Here is a 22,318-nt window from a genome sequence, read left to right as displayed (position 1 = left end):
TTAACAATATTTTGGAAATAAAAGTCTAATTGAAAAAAAAATTGGGTATCAATAATGAGTGTTGCCGCCTATAGCCCTTAGGACTTCTTGGAGCCGGTTTGGCAATCCATTCATGATATCCTGGATATCAGATTGGGGGATATTTTGCCACTCCTCTACCGCAGCTGTCTTCAGCTCTTCAAGGGATGCAGGGGCTGGTACTCTCGCTCTTACCCGCCTTTTGAGGTTGTCACAGATATGCTCAATTGGGTTAAGATCGGGACTGTGTACTGGCCATGGTAGAACTTGAATCCCGACTTCAGTAAGGTACTCACGGGTAGATCTTGCTGTATGGCAACGTGCGTTGTCATGCATTAGTCTGAAGTTATCACCAATGAATGGTGCAAAAGGCATGACATGGTCTTGGAGAACTTCTTGCACGTATACTTGGGCATTCACACTGCCTCTACCGAACACAGCAAGATCAGTACGCGCTTCGTAAGAAATACCTCCCCAAATCCTCCTCGGTAAGCCACTGTTTCGGATATAGCGCATGGAGCAAACCTTTCATTTTGACGCCTATAGACACGTTGGCCTCCATTTGGACCTTTTATGGCTATTCTGCTCTCATCTGAGAACAGTATATTCTTCCATTCCGCCATAGTCCAGTTATCATACTCTCGCGCAAAATTAAGTCTAGCCCTACGGTGTTGTGGGAGCAGTTGTGGTGCGCGAGCTGGACGGAAAGCCCGCAAGTTTATTTCTGACAGTCTTCTTCTAATCGTTTGTCTACTCACACTAACGTTTCTCACCTCAAAAAGAGACCTACGAGCTTCAGGAGAGGTGCAAAAGCGATTTCTCAATACTGTGTGGCAATGAAGCGGTCATCTCGAACTGAAGTGCATCGTTGTCGGCCTTGACCTGGCCTGCGGTTGTACGATCCTGTCTCCCGAAATCGTCTGATGACATTTTGTACCGTAGTTCTGGATAAATCGAGCGTACGGGCGATATGACGTTGACTGTAGGAGCGAGTGGCATTTTTAAAATACACGGCACAAACAATAAATAAGCACTAAAATTTTAACTTAAACAATATTCGCTCACAATGATATGAAATTACAGGGATTGTTCAAGAATTGTTGTAAACACGGAAACAGATTTGCAACAATGTCGTACAACGACTATGTGTCAAAAATCTTTCAATGACACAAATTTAGGAAACAAACTGTCACAGATAATGTAAACAAAACAATAATAAAGGTGGCGGGGTTAATTTTGCTGGTGAGTTAAATCGTCTGTATTAATGAAAAACATGGCTAGTTGTTAAACTACCTAACTTTTTTATTATCCAACATAAGCGAATGAATCAAAAAACAGAATGCTGAGAAAACATGGGGCTATAGTTAGGTTTTAATTTCAATATTTTATAAATGCTAGAATATTCCACAGGGTGATGCAAACTTTAAGAAAAAAACACTGTTTGATTGGTACACCCTGTATACAATGAAAATGTACCTGTTTAGCAACAATATTATTATAACGATATTGTCAAGGAATTAGGCTATAACAGATTAAAAAAATCACTTAAATCGGACAACAGGTTTAGGAGATATAAGACATCAAAAATGACCCATTTTTAAGGTGGCCTGTTAATTTTGGCCCAGAGTGTAGAAGTGGATCATATGCACTTGACTTTACAAAAACTTATAATAAATGGGTAACTGATAATTGTTACGTTTTTCATAAAAATACAAGTATTCCTAGATAAACCTCCTTAATTTTATTTTAATAGTCTTGCTATCATACCAAAATGTATGAAATATATTTTGTTTTTTTGCAATCTTAAAATTATATCCTTTTTATCCTCTCTCTAATTTTGTTACATTTCATTTTTCGTTTATCTAGTAGCATGTTTATCAAGAAATAAATCCTAGTTTATTTGAGATTTTTTATTTTCAATTTAATATTATAAGCCAATTTTAGATTTAGGAATAATTGAATAGGATTAGTAATATAATAATTACAGGGTGTAACAAAAATACAGGTCATAAATTTAATTGCATATTCTGGGACCAAAAATAGTTCGATTGAACCTAACTTACCTTAGTATAAATATGCACATAAAAAAAGTTACAGCCCTTTGAATTTACAAAATGAAAATCGATTTTGTCCAATATACAGGGTGAGGCAGATATCTGGCCTATTAGAAATATCTCGAGAACTAAAGGCAACAGAATCATGAAAATTGGAATACAGGGGTTTTGAAGGATGATCTATTAAATGAAAATATTTTCATCTCTTTGCAACTTCCGGTTATACCGGAAGTTGTTTATAACTTCGTTTTTTTAAATGGGACAACCTGTATATTTTAACATTTTTGGATTCTCTTCGATGTCTTCTTTCTTAAAATATGAGGATTTGTAATGTTATACAGGGTATTTTAAAAGATAATTACGTTTTTTTATTAATTTCGTAGCAATATTCACACCCTGTAGAATTGTAGTAGTTTGACAACTAAAACTCTACTTACGTTCAAATGATTTTTAATATAGTCTACTATTGTTAAGAATCATTAGTATAGCTAAATTTTTAATTTTAGTATACAGGGTTGGTCGAAACTCGGAATGAGTATTTCCTGAGTTTTCTTAAATAGAACACCCTGTATTTTAGTATTGTAATGAAATGATATTTTATGGTACTTTTTTATTTCTTAAGCATTCTCTATACCTAACTGCTTTAATTTGTGCTTAATTGTTAGTCGCACCAACAATCTTAACTACGTAGGTATTTTGATAGCTAAACCATTATTGGTAATTTTAAGGATCAGTCTGGATTAATATGTATTTATTTCTGAAAAATTATTTGTGATTGAATATTTTCACGGCCAACCTAATAAAATTTTACGTATTTTTTGTTGCAATTAATGTTTAGCTTGAATCACCAATAACTCACAAATTAAAGCAGTTAGGTATAGGGAATACTTATAAAATAAAAAAGTACTATGAAATATCACTTCATTACAATACTAAAATACAGGGTGTTCTATTTAAGAAAACTCAGAAAATATTCATTTGGGTTTCGACCAACCCTGTATACTAAAATTTCAAAATTAGCTATACTAATGATTCTTAACAATAATAGACTATATTAAAAATCATCTGAACGTAAGCAGAGTTTTTAATGTCAAACTATTACAATTCTACAGGGTGTGAATGTTGCTACGAAATTAATAAAAAAACGTAAATATCTTTTAAAATACCCTGTATAATATTACAAAATCTCATATTTTAAGAAAGAAGATATTGAGAAGAATCCAAAAATGTAAAAATATACAGGGTGTCCTATTTAAAAAAACCAAGTTATAAGCAACTTCCGGTATAACCGGAAGTTGCAAAGAGATGAAAATATTTTCATTTAATAGATCATCCCTCAAAACCCCTTTATTCCAATTTTCATGATTCTGTTGCCTTTAGTTCTCGAGATATTTCTAATAGGCCAGTTATCTGCCTCACCCTATATAGAAGAGATTTTTATTGAAAATAGACATGTGGTATTTTTATGGCAGGAGCATCTTACAAAAAAATTATAGTAAAATTTTGACACCCCATAAAAATTTTATGGGGGTTTTGTTCCTTTAAACCCCCCCAAAATTTTGTGTTTGTTCCAATTAAATTATTAATGTGGTACTATTAGTTAAACACAATGTTTTTAAAACTTTTTTGCCTCTTAGTACTTTTTCGAAAAGTTAGTTTTTATTGAGATATTTTAAATATTCGTCAAATCCACCACAATATATGGTTAAGTACGATTATGAAGACTTGGTAATCGTATGAAAATTTATTATTTATAATTTACATTTTTAGGCATATTTTGAACCATATTAAAAAAGAAGCCACATCTTGATAAAAGGTGCCTTATCGAAAAAATACTAAGAGACAAAAAAGTTTTAGAAACATTGTGTTTAACTAATGGTGCCGCAGTAATAGTTCAATTGGAACGTACACAAACATTTGGGGGGTGTAAAGGAACAAACCCCCATAAAATTTTTATGTAAACATATTACAAAAGAAGCCGCAACTTGATAAAAACTGCCTTATCGAAAAAATACTAAGAGGCAAAAAAGTTTTAAAAACAGTGGGTTTAACTAATGGTACCACAATAATAATTTAATTGGGTTGTACACAAAAGTTTGGGGGGTTTAAGGGAACAAAACCCCCATAATATTTTTATGGGATATAAAAATTTCACTATAATTTTTCTTTAAGATGTTCCTGTCATAATAATGCTACATGTCCATTTTCAATAAACAATCTCTAATAGTTTTCGATATATTTGAAAAAATCGATTTTCATTTTGTAACTTCAAAGGGCTATAACTTTTTTTATGTGCACATTTGTATTAAGGTAAGTTAGGACCAATCGATCTATTTTTGGTCCCAGAATATGTGATTTAATTTATGACCTGTATTTTTGTTACGCCCTGTATAACTAATATGTACGTTTTACAATAAAAGTTACATCAAATATTATTAAAAAAATTGAAAAAAATGGTTTAAACAAATTTGATGGTGTATATGTATATAACAATTAGTTTATTTAAATAACGCATATTCGTAATGTACGTAAAAAGTACATACAAATTAAAAAAAGAAACAACGAAATAAATAATCGAGAACCAGAGATACAGTTAACAGCTCCTTCCCCCCTCTCATCGCTATCCCAAGTTTCAACGCCGGCCGTTTTTAAGGGCCACATTTTTTTTTTAAGATTTCGTTGAAAGGAAATCTTTTGTATACTTGGTACGTTAAAACTTTGAAGTATGTTCTTTCAAATGCTGCTAATTTTATTTCTTAATTGTTATAAACAAAGCTGCCGTGAATTAAAAAAAGAAGGGGGCTAACTTTGTCCCTAATTGTTGTAGGACAATTGTTTTTCTTTCTAAATGTGTATAGAAATTTAGTCTTTCTAAATATGGAAAAATAATTTTTCTACGGGTAACGGTTAAAAATTTATTCTAATTGTTTATAAGCAAAAAATCGACATGTTCTTGCAAAATAATTTTACACTATTTATAATTATTTTTTGTAATTTTTTTAAATCAAGTTAATAGAATAAATCTTTTTCTTTCATAAACTGTTCAAAGTATTACTGTATCCTCATCGTTTTCTGACTTATAGTGTTGCAAAAAAAATTAATTTGGGATAAACAAATTAAATAACTTTTAAACTATTTGACCAATTGCTTTGAAATTTAGAATATAATTTAAGCACCAGAAGTCTCAGCATTCCGTGTAATAAGAAAGTTCTAACTTAATTTTTACATAAGATATGAACATTTATAAAATCTCAAAATTTATGACTTATTTTGCAATTTTCTAAGCAACAAATAAGGATAGACATATGCAGTGAACGCCATATTGAAGTTTTTTATATGATTTATCAGTTTCTTACTCTAAAATTTGTTTAAAATGCTTCATTTTTTAGTAATAGACGAAAAAAGCGAAAATTTAGCGTTTTTTGATCTTCATTTGTTTATAGTTATGTATATCATCAAAATCGGCTGCAGGAAACATATAGGTTATTAATATAGATGTCCATACTACTCAAAAAATTTGGTTTCGGCCTGGAGGGGGATGTGTCACGAGAAAAATCTTATTTCTCTGGACTAACTCGGAAAAATAGCGTTACGCGGAGCAGTTCGGGTCGGTGGTCTATCGATCTCCCTCTACCGGCGCTTAGCTTTCTCTCTCTAGCATATGATGGCCGCCGCCTGTGTGTCACTGTCGTTCCGTTACTCCCACCCCTTGGTAGATACGCTCACACTCGCACGACAGACAAAGATAGGTAGACCACCGTACTTGATATCGACGTTACACCCCGATGCATTGAGTGGCATATCCCTAGCCAAGTCTATTTTCTTTACATGTCTCTGGTCTTATTACAAGCAAATGGTCAATCTGGGTACGGCTTGCCGAAGCGGGCCTTGAATTCACACAATCGCAGTCGGGTGTAAGGCTGGCTAGGATCGATTGAATTCTTTTAAAAACAATGAATAAAATTTAGTCTGTATTATCACACAGATATTTTTTTTTTCACAGAAACGAATATCATCAACTCTGATTAACTTATATATTTAAAAAAATCTATAATGTGTCCATAAATGTGTGGGTCGGCACTGCCGACCCTGACCAGCTGCCACTGATAAACGCATTTAATTAAAAAAATTAATTCACAAGTGAAAAATATGATCGATACGTCAAGAAAAAAAGTGAGTACGTATCTGTCTTAGTAAAAGAGACGGACATGCCTACGATTCAAAGATTGGTAGCCGCAGCCGCTTAGTTAAGTTTCCAGCTCAGTGCTAGGTTGATCCGCTGCGTTGCGTACGTCAACTCCTTTGGAGCATTCACAAAAGTCAACAATAAACATCCGTCCCGTCCGTCGCCGTCGATAAAGTTACGAAATACGAAATCATGAACAATAACAAAAAAACGGTCGCATCGCGAAGTTCAAATTGTTAATAATTTCTTTTCGATTCATCAGGCTAACGGATAGCAAGAATGAATGAAGAATATGGGTGTGCGATGGTTTTTCTTGTTGTGGATGTTTTTTTGTGTCTGTACTCTCCGATTTATATCTGTAGCGGCAGAAACGGGGTACACCATGTGCGACATCCAAGAATGCAATTGCACAATTAAGGTAGCACCGTGGAAAGTCATCAACTGCAGTTTACATGAAGGACAGGCAAGTCAACATTGGATTACTCAGTTGTTTCTAACAAACTTACGATAAGAAAATATTAGGATTAGTACAACATACTAACATCTGAATACAGTGGCTTAGATAATGGATTTGTTTACATCTCCTTTATCTCAACTGTCGGGATTGTTTTGGTATTTATTATCTTTTGCATTAGCTCAATATTTAGTTTATTAGAACTGCTATTGTTTATTATACAGATAGATTATGAATGGAAATACAGATGCATTTCCTAATTTAACTTCGGCATGTTGATTGTATTTATTTTTTTTCTAGTTGAAGACATTGCAAAATCTTGCAAATGCACGTGTTTTAACTTGTCGGTCGCAGAGAATACCATTCTATTTATTTGCAACCAACAAGCACTACAAGTCACAACAACGTAACTGTTCAATTTTACTTTTTTTATTAATGTAGGAAAAGAGTTAGCTCAAAATGCTCAAAATAATAGAATTGCGCGTTTATAAAATTATTATAATGTAAATTACATAAGGAAAACAATAAAAGCTTATGAGTATCCTCATTATTTCTGTATTTATTTGTTCACTTTCTCCAAAAATATTCTCTTCCTTCTAATTTCCTCCGAAGATTTTTCAGAGCACTTTTCTTTCCCATATCAATATTATTTTCTTCTTGCTGTTTCATAATCAACGTTTCTGTTTAGTAGACTCACAGTTTAGGGGTTGTTGACACATTTTTGCTTTCAATATTGAATTTAGTGACTATATCACTCTGCTCCCCTTCATTATTCTTTTGTCTATCTCTTTTGCTTCTTTTCCCGTGATCCTTATGGTTTATGGTTACTTCTACTCTAAGTATTCAAATTCTGAAACCTTTTCCAAACTGTAGACAGCCTCTGCTCCTTTCATTTTAATTTATTTGCTATTGAGTGTATTGACTGATATATTGAGGTTTTGTTGTGTTTATTATTAGTCCCTATAGTTTCTCTCCTTCTTCAAATATCTGGAATCTGGAAGACTTTCTACATGTTTTTTTGTTCTCGCTGGTATATATCACCACATCATCCACGCAGCGCCGGATAAAGGGGCGGGCGACCGCCCGGGGCGCCAAATTTTGAGGGGCGCTAAATTTTGAAGGACGCCGATATAAAAATGTATTTTTTTCATTCATTTTTTTTATTTTATATATTAACTTTGAACATTCTTCCTATGACATTGTTGGAATAATTCTAATATTATTTATAAGAAAAATATTTCTATCTATAGTGAGAATTCATAACTCAAAAAAAGAGATTAATAGACTAAAACCAAAGCTCACTAATAAATATAATACCAGCAAGAATTCTTATGGTTTTTATCACTCATACAAAATTAATGCAGACAAATTCTTTTTAGGATCTACAAAGGTTGTTCATTTTTTGGGTCATTTGTCACGTAGGTAGCTATCACATTATGTCAACAATCTACTTTAAAAATGGACGAAGATCAAATTTTAAATATCAACAAAATTATGAATAGTCAGTGATACTATATACCTACTCCTACTGTATTACTATGTCTGTAAAACTTTTCGTTAAATAATTTTGTCTTTCTGTTTTGCATTAACACTGGCGCGTGTGCTTTAAAGTGGAATAAAAAAAGTTTTGTAAAATATTGGTTGTGGAATTAATGAATTTTTATTATTTTTCCGTTAAATAATAGTTATTTATGATATAAGTGTTAAAAGTACACGTTTAAGAGGATCGGTACGTATTTTCGGCTGCAATGCTATTCAAATGGGGATTCATTTTTTTCGAATCCTGAGAAAACTAATAAGTATTTTTGAAAAATTTAAACGCAGAATGAAAGATTAACCCGTGTTGAGCTGGCCCCCCCCACTTGCAAAAATTAAAAAACAAATAGCCCTGATTTATGAGCTATTTATGAGCTCTCATATTCCGCAAACTAAAAATTTTGAGCTCGTTCCACTGAGCAGGAATTCAATACCCTAGTGGGGGGGGGGCTGAGTCAGCCCCCCCCACTACTTAAAAATAGGAATATTGAATCGGTTTTTGCGGCAGAATTACGAGCTATTTATGAGCTCTTGAAATTATATAGTTTCGATTTTTGAGCTCATCCCCTTCACCCCCAAACAACCCTTTAATTGATTTAACTTAAGAGAAAGATGCTGAGAAAACTTAAAATATATCGTATTGCGGATATAATTCCTATAGCTTATATACTCTAAGAATAAACTATTAAATCAAGGGCATTTCGATTATTGAGCTACAACCCCTTCGCAAGAAAACCACCCTATCTTCCCGGCTTAAGAGAAAGTTGTACTTAAAATGCGTTAAACTAATTATTTGGCGACTACATATCATTTAATAATTTATAAGCTTCCAAATTACGCGCATTTAGATCAGTAAATTGCAATTTATTTTGTATAGTGCAGTCACTGAAGGTAAAAATCAACGATTACCTTCAAGTTCGGTGAACCTTCATCGATTTTCACGAAAATTGGTCAGTGGTTAGAGGATACGTCAAGAAACAAAGGTGACATGGTACCACCTTGCGCCTTTACCCTGAGGGTGGATACCGCCCCTTCTCCGGGGTGAAAATTATTTTATAAAAAATAACTGCACAAATCAATAAAAGAACAAATTAAAAGCAAAATTTATTATATAAAGTTAATAAAATAAGTCAATACTTTTTAAGTTATTAAAGAAGATTTTAATTATTTGTGAAAAAAAATGCATGTTTTGAAGAGGTTTTTTGTAAATCACTGAAAAACTGTAAGTTTTTACAAAAAAGTTAATAGTAGTTTAATTCGTATAGCTTATATTTTAAGAATAATCTCTAAAATCACGCGCCTTTCGATTATTGAACTACAACCCCTTCGCAAGAAAACCATCCCATATTCCCGGCTTAAGAGAGGGTTGTACTTAAAATAATTTAAATTAATTATTTGTCGACTATATATTGTTTAATAATTTATATGAGCTCGCAAAATATACGCATCTCAATTATTGAATTGCCATTTTCTTTCTATAGTGCAGTCACTGAAGGTAAAAATCAACTATGACCTTCGATTTCGGTAAATCTCCATTCATTTTCACGAAAATTGGTGAGCGGATTTTGAATCAAAATTTTTGATACTATCAACTTTTTCTGGATCTTATTTTTGATGGGTATTTCTAAGTACTTTGACAAGTATTTAGTACCTAAGTGTTATAAATTGCATCTTTTTCCCGTTATTTAAGCTTGAACCCTTAGATTTGAACAGTCGCGGAAAAAAATATACATTTAATTACCAATAACTTACTTTAAATTAACATTAAAGGTTTTTCAAGTAAGCAATTTATTATATTTTTTATTAGCTTCAATTTTAGTGATGAAAACTTATTTGTAAAAACTTACAGTTTTTGAGTCATTTATGAAAAATCACTCTAAAGCATGCATTTTCTTTCCAAAAATTAAAATATTTGATCTTTAATAACTCAAAAAGTATTGATTTATTTTAATCACATTATGTAACAAATTTTGCTTACAATTTGTCCCTGTCTCGATTTGTGGGGTTATTTTTAATAAAGTAATTTTCACTCCCGAGAAGGGGTGACATATACCCCAGGCTAAAACCCCAAGTTGTTATTGTCAATTCGTGAAAATAAATGGAGATTTACCGAAATCGAAGGTAATAGTTGATTTTTACCTTCAGTGACTGCACTATAGAAAGAAAATGGCAATTCAATAATTGAGATGCGTATATTTTGCAAGCTAATAAATTATTAAACGATATGTAGTCGCCAAATAATCAATTTAAATTATTTTAAGAACAACTCTCTCTTAAGCCGGGAAAATGGGGTCGTTTTCTTGCGAAGGGGTTGTAGCTATATAATCGAAAGGTGCGTGATTTAAGGGTTTATTCTTAGAATATAAGATATACGAATTAAACTACTATTAACTTTTTTGTAAAAATTTACAGTTTTTCAGTGATTTACAAAAAACCTCTTCAAAACATGCATTTTTTTCACAAATAATTAAAATATTTGATCTTTCATAACTTAAAAAGTATTGACTTATTTTATTAACTTTATATAATAAATTTTGCTTTTAATTTGTTCTTTTATTGATTTGTGCAGTTATTTTTTATAAAATAATTTTCACCCCGGAGAAGGGGCGGTATCCACCCTCAGGGTAAAGGCGCAAGGTGGTACCATGTCACCTTTGTTTCTTGACGTATCCTCTAACCACTGACCAATTTTCGTGAAAATCGATGAAGGTTCACCGAACTTGAAGGTAATCGTTGATTTTTACCTTCAGTGACTGCACTATACAAAATAAATTGCAATTTACTGATCTAAATGCGCGTAATTTGGAAGCTTATAAATTATTAAATGATATGTAGTCGCCAAATAATTAGTTTAACGCATTTTAAGTACAACTTTCTCTTAAGCCGGGAAGATAGGGTGGTTTTCTTGCGAAGGGGTTGTAGCTCAATAATCGAAATGCCCTTGATTTAATAGTTTATTCTTAGAGTATATAAGCTATAGGAATTATATCCGCAATACGATATATTTTAAGTTTTCTCAGCATCTTTCTCTTAAGTTAAATCAATTAAAGGGTTGTTTGGGGGTGAAGGGGATGAGCTCAAAAATCGAAACTATATAATTTCAAGAGCTCATAAATAGCTCGTAATTCTGCCGCAAAAACCGATTCAATATTCCTATTTTTAAGTAGTGGGGGGGGCTGACTCAGCCCCCCCCACTAGGGTATTAAATTCCTGCTCAGTGGAACGAGCTCAAAATTTTTAGTTTGCGGAATATGAGAGCTCATAAATAGCTCATAAATCAGGGCTATTTGTTTTTTAATTTTTGCAAGTGGGGGGGGCCAGCTCAACACGGGTGAAAGATTACGTTATTAGCGAGGGCCGAAAGTCCCTGAGAACGTCTATAATGTTTATTTTAATAAGTTACAGGAGTGAAAATCTAAGCGAAAATTTAGTGTCATTTTTAATTTCAAATATCTCATTCAAAATAAACTTTTTATTTATTCTAAGGGACTTTCGGCCCTCGGTAATAATTTAATCTTTCATTCTGCGTTTAAATTTTTCAAAAATATTTATTGGTTTTTTCAAGATTCGAAAAAAATGAACTCAATGCCGTGGTAATATTTTCCAAATCTATCTTTGTCTCACAACGCACTTAGCCGAATATAATATTGTCAGCATATATTGTCAGTCAGACACTGACAATCAGTGACAATTTTAAATATTTGACATTGCATCGGGAATATTTTAAGTTATTGATTAAATATTATTGATATATAGTGTATTTGATAAATAATTGATTTAAGACGTGAACTTAATAAAAAGTTATTTATTGTGTATTATTTGTGGAAGATCCAAGCAGAGAATACATCAGGATAATATATTCTGTGATCCAAGTATTTTGTTGTTAAAGATGTTCAAAATTGTAAGCGTTCCATAACAATATATTATTGAAAAATCACTTTAACACTTTTCCTCTTTTCTCGATTGAGTATGAGTTTTTGTTGTACAAATAAATTATTACAATCACTGAATACATACTTAGTGAAAAAATTATCACATTTATTATTAACTGAATTAATAATTTGCAATTATAAAAATAACAGTTATCCAAGAACATTCAAAAGCCATCTCTTTAAATTATTGATGACATTTTCAAGTAGAATGACATTCTAGTAATGTTTACATATCCATACCAGTGTGAATTTTACTACACGTAATTTGCCGTATAAAGACAGAAAAAGTAGGGATACATGTAAAATATTTGCGAATTATGTACCCATAGCCTTAAGGCACGCATGTGAAAGTTTGCAGAATGAGCGATAGCGAGTTTTGCAATTCACATGAGTGCCTTAAAAATGTACTTTTTAACACGCATATCATAAAATATTTTTTCTACAAACGTAATTACAGGACAGTATCTACAAAAACTTTTACTTGAACTTGACTGACAATCCAATTTTATATTTTTTTGACATTACATCAAAATTCCATATACGGCCAATACGAACTGCAGTGCCTTAAATTTTTTTAAAGCACTAGTGCCTTAAAGTAGCATTTTTAACGCACGTAACGAGTACTAAAAATTGCATTTTTAACACGGTTGTAGAAAATAGTTATTTATGATATAAGTGTTAAAAGTACACGTTTAAGGCACGCATGTGAAAGTTTGCAGAATGAGCGATAGCGAGTTCTGCAATTCACATGAGTGCCTTAAAAATGTACTTTTTAACACGCATATCATACAATATTTTTTCTACAAACGTAATTACAGGATAATATCTATAAAAACTTTTTTTTCTTGGACTTGACTGACATTCCATTTTTATATTTTTTTGACACATCAAAATTGCCTATACGGTCAATACGAACTGCAGTGCCTTAAAAATATTTTAAAGCACTAGTGCCTTAAAGTAGCATTTTTAACGCTCGTATGGAGTGCTAAAAATTGCATTTTTAACACGGTTGTAGAAAAATTTTGGTAAGTAGGTATCCACGTAATAAAAAATAAATGAATAATTAAATTTATGGTAGAAAATCATAATATTAACTTATTGCACATGAGGTCATGAGGTAAATGACGAGAATTTTGAACATTTGAAGTGATTTTTTAAACTTATTATTCTCATCGGTCTTAGTAATTAAATTTACCTATTCTTTCATTGTAAAGTGATTTATTTCTTCTTTTAAAAATTTTTTCTCCCAATCTGGGTATCTATGAATTAGGAATGACAAGTTTTTCTTCATATGAATGTATAGAAGCCTATTTCGAAAAAATAAAAACCTTATCTTGTAAAAGGTATATTTAAATATACCTTTTACAAGATAAGGAAGGTATATTTAAATATACCTTTTACAAGATAAGGTTTTTATTTTTTGTGATTTATGGTATACAGCGAGTACAGGAATTTTTTCCTTGTGATATTTTTTTTTATTTTTTTGCATAAAAACGGCGCGTCGTATGAAAAAAAGGGTAAATTTTTTGTCACAAATTAAACCAGGAATTCCAAAATTATTTTTTATTTGAAATATCATTAAATCACCAGTTTGTTAGAAAAATTACAACACCTCGTTTCTCGAAAACATAACAATTGCGGACATACGTTTATAGAGCAAACTGTCATCATTTTTTCATGTAGAATTATCCTTCAAAGTTTGTCGCACTTATTTAGAAACACCCTGTATCCTTTATAATTTCCATAATTTTCAGTGTATTCCTTCACTCAACCGTTCTCTACAGTTCTTTCTGTTTTGCCAGTCCCCTTCTTGCAGATTTCTTCTTTCCATTGCTTCGTCCACTTCACCTCTGAAAGATCTTCGGGCCTGCATTTCTTTTTTTCTTCGTATCGGGCTCCACTCTATTATTCTGTTGATCCAACGTTTTTTGTCTGCTTTTCTTCTTGTCCGTACCAGGTTAATTTCTTCTGTTCTATATAGTCTATTATATATCTGAGTTCATTTCCATTCTGTTCTTAATCTCTTTGTTATTTATTTGATCTCTTTTCGTTGCTCTTAGCTTTAGCTGGTACTCACAGCTTTTCCTTAGAAATTCCATCTCTGTTGCTCTTATTTTGTTTTTGGTTTACTTATTTATTATACAATTTTCACACCCATAAGTCAAGATACTTCTTGTCATGGTGTGATATATTCTTTCCTCTTGTTTTTATACTGATGTTCTTGTCCAACAATACCGGGTTAATTTACTAAATTTTCATATGCAGTCTCTTGTTTGTCCTAGTCTATGTTTTATATTATCTTCTTCAGTTGTTCCTTTGTTTGATATTATGAAACCTAAATACTTGTACTTGTTTGTTCCTTTGATTTGTTTACCTTCGTCTATTTCCAGCCTATTCTTTTGTTATTGGTATACCCATTCCTTCGCACTTCTAAATGGTTTCAGGGTTTTTTCCAGGAATATTTAAAATAGGAAAGGGATAGCCCTGTAGCAGTCCATTTTTCGTCTTAAATGAACTGCATATTCTATTGCCCGTTTTGATAGCTACTTTGTTCTTCTTGTATAGTGTTTATACTGCTTTTATTAATATTCGTGGAACTTCGAGGTCTTCCATTGTTTCCCATAGCCTTAGTTGTAGGTATCATAGGCCAACTCATTATATAGTAGAACAGTGAATGATTTTCAATTGAATTTAGATGATTGTAGAGGCCAAGGATATGACAACGGATCTAACATGAAGGGAAGAAATAAAGGTGTACAAGCTCGTGTCTGCAAAGAATATCCTCCTGATTTTTTATGCTATGTGGATCCCACTTACTCAATTTAGTCATTGGGGATGCAGATTGTGCGCTTGCAGTGCACACAATCAACATCTTTTTTTGGTATTGTAAAAGTACAACGTTATACCTACATTTTTTCTGTTTGTTGGCAATGTGCATTTATATTTATCTTTTGTCTCGCTCCTTCGTTGCTTGAATTTCAAATGCGTTTGTTATGCTACGCCATATGTTGCATCAGCTGTAAACAATAAATGACTATTGTACTATTTTTGATTAAATATATTGTTACATAGTTCTTTATAATGAAATTTTAATTTTTTGCCTTTTATTACTATTTTCTTATATTTGCAGTATATAATATTTCGTATGAAAGGGCGCCAAATCTTGTTTTGCCCGTGGCGCTCAAAACCCTAGAACCGGCCCTGCATCCACGTTCGCTATGCACTGTTCCTTGAAAAATTTGAGTAATAATCCTGTTTGTGCTCAAATTTTGATCTTCTCATCATTTGTTCTAATAGTAACTTGAATAAATTCGTTGATAGCGGATCCTCTAATTTCTTTTCATACGGTTAGGTTAATGTTAATAATTTTTTCATCTTTTTTTAGTATATTTTGATAGCATCAGTTTTCTACGATAGCAAGAATGAATGAAGAATATGGGTGTGCGATGGTTTTTTCGTGTCTGTATGTACTCTCCGATTTATATTTGTAGCGGGTAGTGGATTATATTTGTATAATGTGCAAAATACCTTGGACACAACACTTAACGAACACGGAAATATTAAGAAGGATGAAAAAAGAAGAAGAAATACTGAAAACTATGAAGGAAACAAAAATATTATTGCGATTGCACATGTTTTAACTTGTCGTTTTCAGAGAATTCTATTCTATTTCTTTGCAACCAACATGTCACAACAATGGTTCGATTTTGTTTTCTTTAGCAAGGTAGGCACAGTTAAGTAAATTAATAGAATAACATGTTTATAAAGCAATTTCAAATAAAGAAAACAATAAAAGTTTTCAAATGGGATAATGGGAATAACAGAGTTTTGAGTTATTTGATCAAACGATATAGAGGATATAACTGGAGTACTTCTTCTTTAAGTACCGTCTCCCAATCGGAGGTTGGATATCATCATCACTATCTTTACTCTATCTACCGCTACTCTGAAGAGTTCGAACTGCATTTAAACCAGTTCCTTAAATTCTTCAACCATGACACTTTCCTTCTTCCTATACTCCTTCCTCCTCTTATCTTTCCCTGTCTTTGCAGTTCATATCGCCATATCGCTGTCTCCTCATTATGTACGTGTCCTCTATATTGTAACTTTCATATTTTTATTGTGTTTATAATTTCGTGTTCTTTGTCCATTTCTCACAATACTTCCGTGTTAGTTTTTTTCTGTATCCATGTTATTCTAAGCATCCTCCTGTAACTCCACATTTCAAAGGATTGTAGCTTATTTATGTGTTCTTGCTTCAATGTCCAGCTTTCAAGTCCATATTGAAGTATTGAAAACACGTAGCATCTCAAAGCTCTGAGAGTAACTCAGTTATAATCTAAGATCTTTGTTGCAGAGAATTATTTTCATTTTTACAAATCCATTTCTTGCTATTTCCATCAGCCCTTATTTCTGTTGTTTGATCATTATTGTCTGAAATCCAGGTTCCTAGGTATTTTTATTTGTCAACCCTTTCTATCGGTACATTTCCCAAATGTATGTTTGTTTGTATATTTGTTTTCTTTGTTATTATCATGTATTTGGTCTTTTTTATATTCAATTTTAGTCCATATTTTCACAGAAACTGTTTGCTTTGTTTAGCAGTACCTAGTTGGAGTTGTTCAGCAGATCTTGTAAACCCGTGGCTTCCGAAAACTTATATGTCCCTTCATTTTTCTGGCCCCTTGTCTTTTCCTCTCAAATATCTTAGCCTATTTTTGGCATGTCTTGCTTTACTGCTTCCCACCATTTCTTCTTTTGACGTTCTTCTTTTTCCCCATTACTCCTTCAGTATAGGGTTATGTTTATAAATGGGATTGAGCCACAATTATTGTTGGTGCAAAGTTGGTAAAAACATAACATCAAATTTAACATGCCACAAAAGCCAATTTCAGAATCTTCCTTCAGTATTGTTTTAACATTTCGGTTATCTGACATTTGTATAATGTGACCAAGCCATCTACTTCTTTGAGCTCGTATTTTTGCCGTAATTATTGGTTTTCCATACATCCTCATTATTTCTTTATTTGTTCATCTTCTCCAAATATTCTCTGCCGTCTGGATTCCTCCGAAAATTTTTCTGACCACTTTTCTTTCCCATATCTCTATTTTCTTTTTCTTTTTGGTTCATAATCCACGATTTGCGGGATACATCACTATCGCTCTGATTATTTTCTCGTAGACTCACAATTTAGCGATTATTGACACATTTTTTGTATAAGTATCTGTTTTCCTTTCTTATCCCTATCACTTTCTCCTGCTGTTTTGTTATCTTTTAGGTCTCTTATTATTTCATTGACTTCAAAGTTGGATTGCCGCACGTCCCTTCTTCATTTTTTTGCCAATTTTCATTTGCCTCTAGTTACTTTTGTTAGTCTGTAGGTCTTCGAAGTTTCAACCTCTGTTTTCGAACAGAACGAACAAATTATATTTTTAGTTTAAGGTAGTTTGAGATTTAGGGAAGTAAATATTATCACTTTAAAAACATCTGAATAATTATTACAAAGTTAATTATTTTTTCCAGAATATATTTCCATCTAAATGATTTCATATTTCAGTACATACATGTTTATTTAATAGAATTTTGTTTTGATAATTTTCACATTAATCTTAACACTCACCAGTCAGTTTCACAATGTTGCGAATTCAAACGTTTGTGCAATAATTCTTTTGTTTGATTATGAGTTTAGTGACAATAGTCCAAAAGTACAAAAAATAATAATTAAATATTATGTTGAGCTGATAATATTTTACCTACTTAAATATATTACTAAGACTATTGAACCTATGCGCGCGAAAAAAGTCGATGGTCTGATTATTAATAGGCCTGGATCCCGCGTACCAAAAAAGTTAATTAATAGCAAGCTGAAAATTTGTTAACTATCATTTGTTTCCAGTATCATTCATCGTCTTTCGTCATATTTCTATCTTTGTTTGATATATTCTAATCGGACAGACAAACAGTTTAATTTCATTAGTTGTGTGAGTAGAAAGTATAGTCCATTGAAATGTTACATTTAGGGTTGCATTTCTTAGAGGAGTCAATTTTATTTTTTTAATGTGTAGGGGGGTTCAGTAGAAGCTTAAGTTCAAGTTTTTGGGGTCGCGACCCTTGTCCCCCGGCCGCCATATTGGAAAAAGTGGTGCAAAGGGCTTTCGCGCTGTATCTCCCTAAACTAGGAATCCTACAGAAAATTTAATGACACATAAAATGTAGCAAATTAAATTTTCTACAATTTTATATTACTTTTTATCGTCAAGTGACCAACAAAAAAGTTATAAACAAAAATAATAGAAAATTTTGTAAGAAATTTTCTTTTGGAGGTTATAACTTTTTTCCGTTCATTTAACAATAAAATAATATAGCGATTTTGTAGAGGATTTTTCAATTAACAATTTTCACTATAAAGTTGAACCAAATTCTCGAATTCTCATAGGAATGCAATCAAAATAAATATTTTTCTATCCATATATTAGGCGAGCGGCATCAACCGTTATGCCGACCACGAAAATCAAATTTAAGGTGAATAACCAATTTTGGTCTATTTTTATGTTTTCGAGGTCGCTGAATCAGAATATGAAGTTTATTTTTATCTAGAGGTGGTGGAATATCTGTGTCATATCTGAAGTATGTAGATAATAATGAAATTTGTCCAAAATGTTTAAACACATTAAAAAAGGAGTTGTTAACTTTTAAACATTTTGTCATCATATTTCGTTAGTTATTGTTTACTTAAAAAAGTTGAGTGACAAACTTTTTATATTATAATTTTAACCAACACAACAATAAAATATAATTCATGAAGAAGTTTTTTGGAAAATTTTAAGACAAAATATATAATAGGAAAAAAGTTATGTTACTTCATAGACAAGCGACACAACCCAAAAAACGCTTAAATCTCGAGATCCTGACCACGGTGTGGTGAATGGCTAATTTTGATCATACTTTATGATTTTGATTTCAAAAATCGTTTTTTGTTCTTCAGAATTTTGCATTTTGCGGTTGCGTCATTCTTCTTCTGAACCGGCGAATTTGTCCTCAAACAACTTCCTGGGCCTTTTCTATATATATGCTTAGGGCTATAAGTTTTATAGTGGGGAGAAAGGTCAAAAACAGAATAATAATAGCATAGGAATGTTAAAATCATAATAAATTGTATGAATAAAAAATATATATAGATAGAAAAGTAAGCGTAACTTTTGTTTTTATTGTATCCCTGGGCATTCGATATTTATGAGCATTCGAGAATCTAGTCAAGTTTGGAGCGCTGTAAAACCTATATACATAAATAGAATTAAACAACTTTATAGTGAAAATTGTTCGCTGAAAAACCCTCTACAAAATTGCTATAGTGTTTTTTTATTTTAAAATGAACTGAAAAAAAGTTATAACCTCCAAAAAGAATCTTGTTAAAAATATTTTATATATTTTTGTTTATATCTTTTTTGTTGGTCACTTGACGATAAAAAGTAATAGAAATAAAATTGTAGAAAATTTAATTTGCTACATTTTATGTTTAATTAGATTTTCCGTAGAGTTGGTAGTTTACGAGATAAAGCGCGAAACCCCTTTGTACCCCATTTCCAAGATGGCGGCCGGGGGACAAGGGTGGCGACACCAAAAACTTGAACTTAAGCTCTTACTGATCCCCACACACTAAAGAAATAAAATTGACTCCTTTAACAAATGCAAGGTATGGCTTAAAAAATGTAACATTTTAATGGAGTAGTTATAATAACCCACAAAGAAAGAGTGGAAGAAGATAAAACAGGGCAACCGTCTGTAAACTCGATCTCAACTAATAATAAAACAATAGCAAAATGAATTCAAAAAGGCCGCGCAGACTGGAGTGGATGCAGATGTAAATTCCTAAATATTAATTTACAAAATGCACCCACTAAAAAAACCATCAACTACTGTCTCGGCGCCTCTATAGGAGAAAGTCAAACAAGGAAACAGATAAAATACTTCCAATCTCCAAGTCGGTATTTTTTAAAAGCAATGTCTGAATTAATCTTAATTAATGAGTTCATTAATTAAGTAACAGTGCCATTTTATTTGCAAAGGAAAGTTTAAGTAAGTCGCACAGGAAATATGTCAAATACTTAAAGATCACTTCGCTTAGCCCAATTCAAATGAATAAAAATATTTAACAAACGAATAAGACGGTCAGGGACTAGTCCACGGCAAGTGGAGCATGCGCATTTTAATAAATACATTTACTTAAGTATAATATGGAATTAAAGTGCGCATGCGTTGTCGTGAACTTAAAGTCACCGACAGGGTCCGCGAACGAACATAATGACACAGACATTACACAAATTCGCCAAAATTGTCATATTTCGCCGCTACGGACGCTGGTATAGTTTCGTCATAGGCGTAACCAGGGGGGTTTTGGGGGTTAAAACCCCCCATTGGGATGTACTTTGAGCTTTATACCTTTAACACCATACCCCTCAGAGACCTTCCAGTAGTTGTAACCCCCCCTTAGGATCATCCTGGTTACGCCTATGAGTTTCGTGTATGCCCACCATGGTCACGTACGGAGCAAATAGAATTGCAGTGAAAACTATCAAAAAACTAATACTTTTATCTGCATGTTTGAAAGCTTATGTTAAACTTTGGTGCGTTACAGATTTTAGTAGATGGAAAAACTCAAAACTTTTGCAGTCTTTCATCATTTGAATTTTTTATTTTATAAAGCTCAACAGCCTTTGAAGGCCTAAGGCTGAAAAGTTTAACTTTTCATTAATATTTATGTTACCGGTCAAACTAGGCGTAGGCCTAGAAGGTGACATTTTGATCTATGTATCTATCTAATCAGCCCTAAACATCCATCCTTGGATATAGGCCTCCTCTTCCTTCTTCCATGCCTCTCTATCTTGGGCAATTTGCATCCATTTTGACCCAGTGTGCTTCTTCAGGTCATCTGACCATCGCATTTGTAGCCTTCCCCTTTTTCGTTTGTGGTTCCACGGTCTCCAATGTATAATCGTCTTAGTCCATCTTTCACCCTTCTGCCGTAGGGTGTGTCCGGCGAACTTCCATTTAAGCTTTGCTACTTGGGTTGAGACATCTTTCACTGTTGTTTTGTTACGGATCCACTCGTTTCTTTTCCTGTCTGATAGTTTAATGTTCAGCATTTGTCTTTCCATGGATCTTTCTGTCTTTGCTATTTTTTCCATATTTTCTTTTGTAAACATCCATGTCTGAGAGCCATATATTAGAACAGTGAGTATACATTGATTGAAGACTCTTGTTTTTAGATATTGCGGGTATTTTCTGTTCTTTAGAATATGACAGTTTTCCGAATGATGCCCAGGCCAATCTTATTCATCTCTTTATTTCTTCGGTCTGATTTGTGATTTGTCCTAGATATACATATAGGTATATATACTCTTTTACTTGTTCTATTCTTGTTTGTGCCACTGTAATTATTAGTTCTTCTTGTTGATTGGTCATAGTTTTTATTTTACTGTAATTCATCTTCAGTCCTATCTTTGTCGATTCTCTATCTAGTTCTTCCATCATTCTTTGTAGTTCTTCACTTCTTTCTGTTATTAATGCAATATCATCCTTTTTATTTTACTGTAATTCATCTTCAGTCCTATCTTTGTCGATTCTCTATCTAGTTCTTCCATCATTCTTTGTAGTTCTTCACTTCTTTCTGTTATTAATGCAATATCATCAGCATATCGTAAGTGATTCAGATATTGACCGTTTAATAGGCGTAACCAGGGGGGGTTTTGGGGTTATAACCCCCCCCATTGGGATGTACTTTGAGCTCTATACGCTTAACACCATAGCCCCAGAGACCTTCCAGCAGTTGTATGATCCAGGATGATCCCTTAGGATCATCCTGGTTACGCCTATGGCCCGTTTATGTTTATACCCAAGCCATCCCAGTGTAGTTGTTTGTTTGAACACATCTTCTAGAGCTTGGTTGAATAGCTTGGGGTGGCTTGGGCGAGATGGTAGCCCTTTGTCTTACTCCTCGGTTTATTTTAATAGGCTCCGTTTGCTTCCTTAGCTTAATAGTTGTTGTTGCCTTATTATTACATTTTGATAGTAAATTTAATTTGGAACAATTTTTCTGTAGATGTGTATATACGAAAACTGCATAAAACTCACCCTAAT

General features: G+C 32.6%; 2 protein-coding genes across 6 annotated transcripts in view; one reads left to right on the top strand and one right to left on the bottom strand.

The window, feature by feature from the left end:
• The window catches only part of LOC126889923 (E3 ubiquitin-protein ligase MYCBP2), a 743,799-nt gene that overhangs the window by 208,595 nt on the left and 512,886 nt on the right, over positions 1-22,318 (bottom strand). The gene's annotated exons all lie outside the window — the stretch shown is intronic.
• LOC126889924 (uncharacterized) overlaps positions 6,326-22,318 on the top strand; it is a 249,886-nt gene continuing 233,893 nt past the window's right edge. Inside the window, exon 1 of one of the 2 annotated variants that reach the window (XM_050658661.1) lies at positions 6,326-6,721. In XM_050658661.1, coding sequence (XP_050514618.1) covers positions 6,542-6,721 — 180 coding nt within the window. In that variant the 5' untranslated portion in view covers positions 6,326-6,541. Of the gene's footprint in view, positions 6,726-22,318 lie in introns of both variants that reach the window. The other variant, XM_050658662.1, reaches the window with a different exon arrangement.

Source organism: Diabrotica virgifera, chromosome 8 (assembly GCF_917563875.1).
Source record: "Diabrotica virgifera virgifera chromosome 8, PGI_DIABVI_V3a".
Classification (NCBI taxonomy): domain Eukaryota; kingdom Metazoa; phylum Arthropoda; class Insecta; order Coleoptera; family Chrysomelidae; genus Diabrotica; species Diabrotica virgifera.
This window is presented reverse-complemented; position numbering and strand designations above follow the sequence as displayed.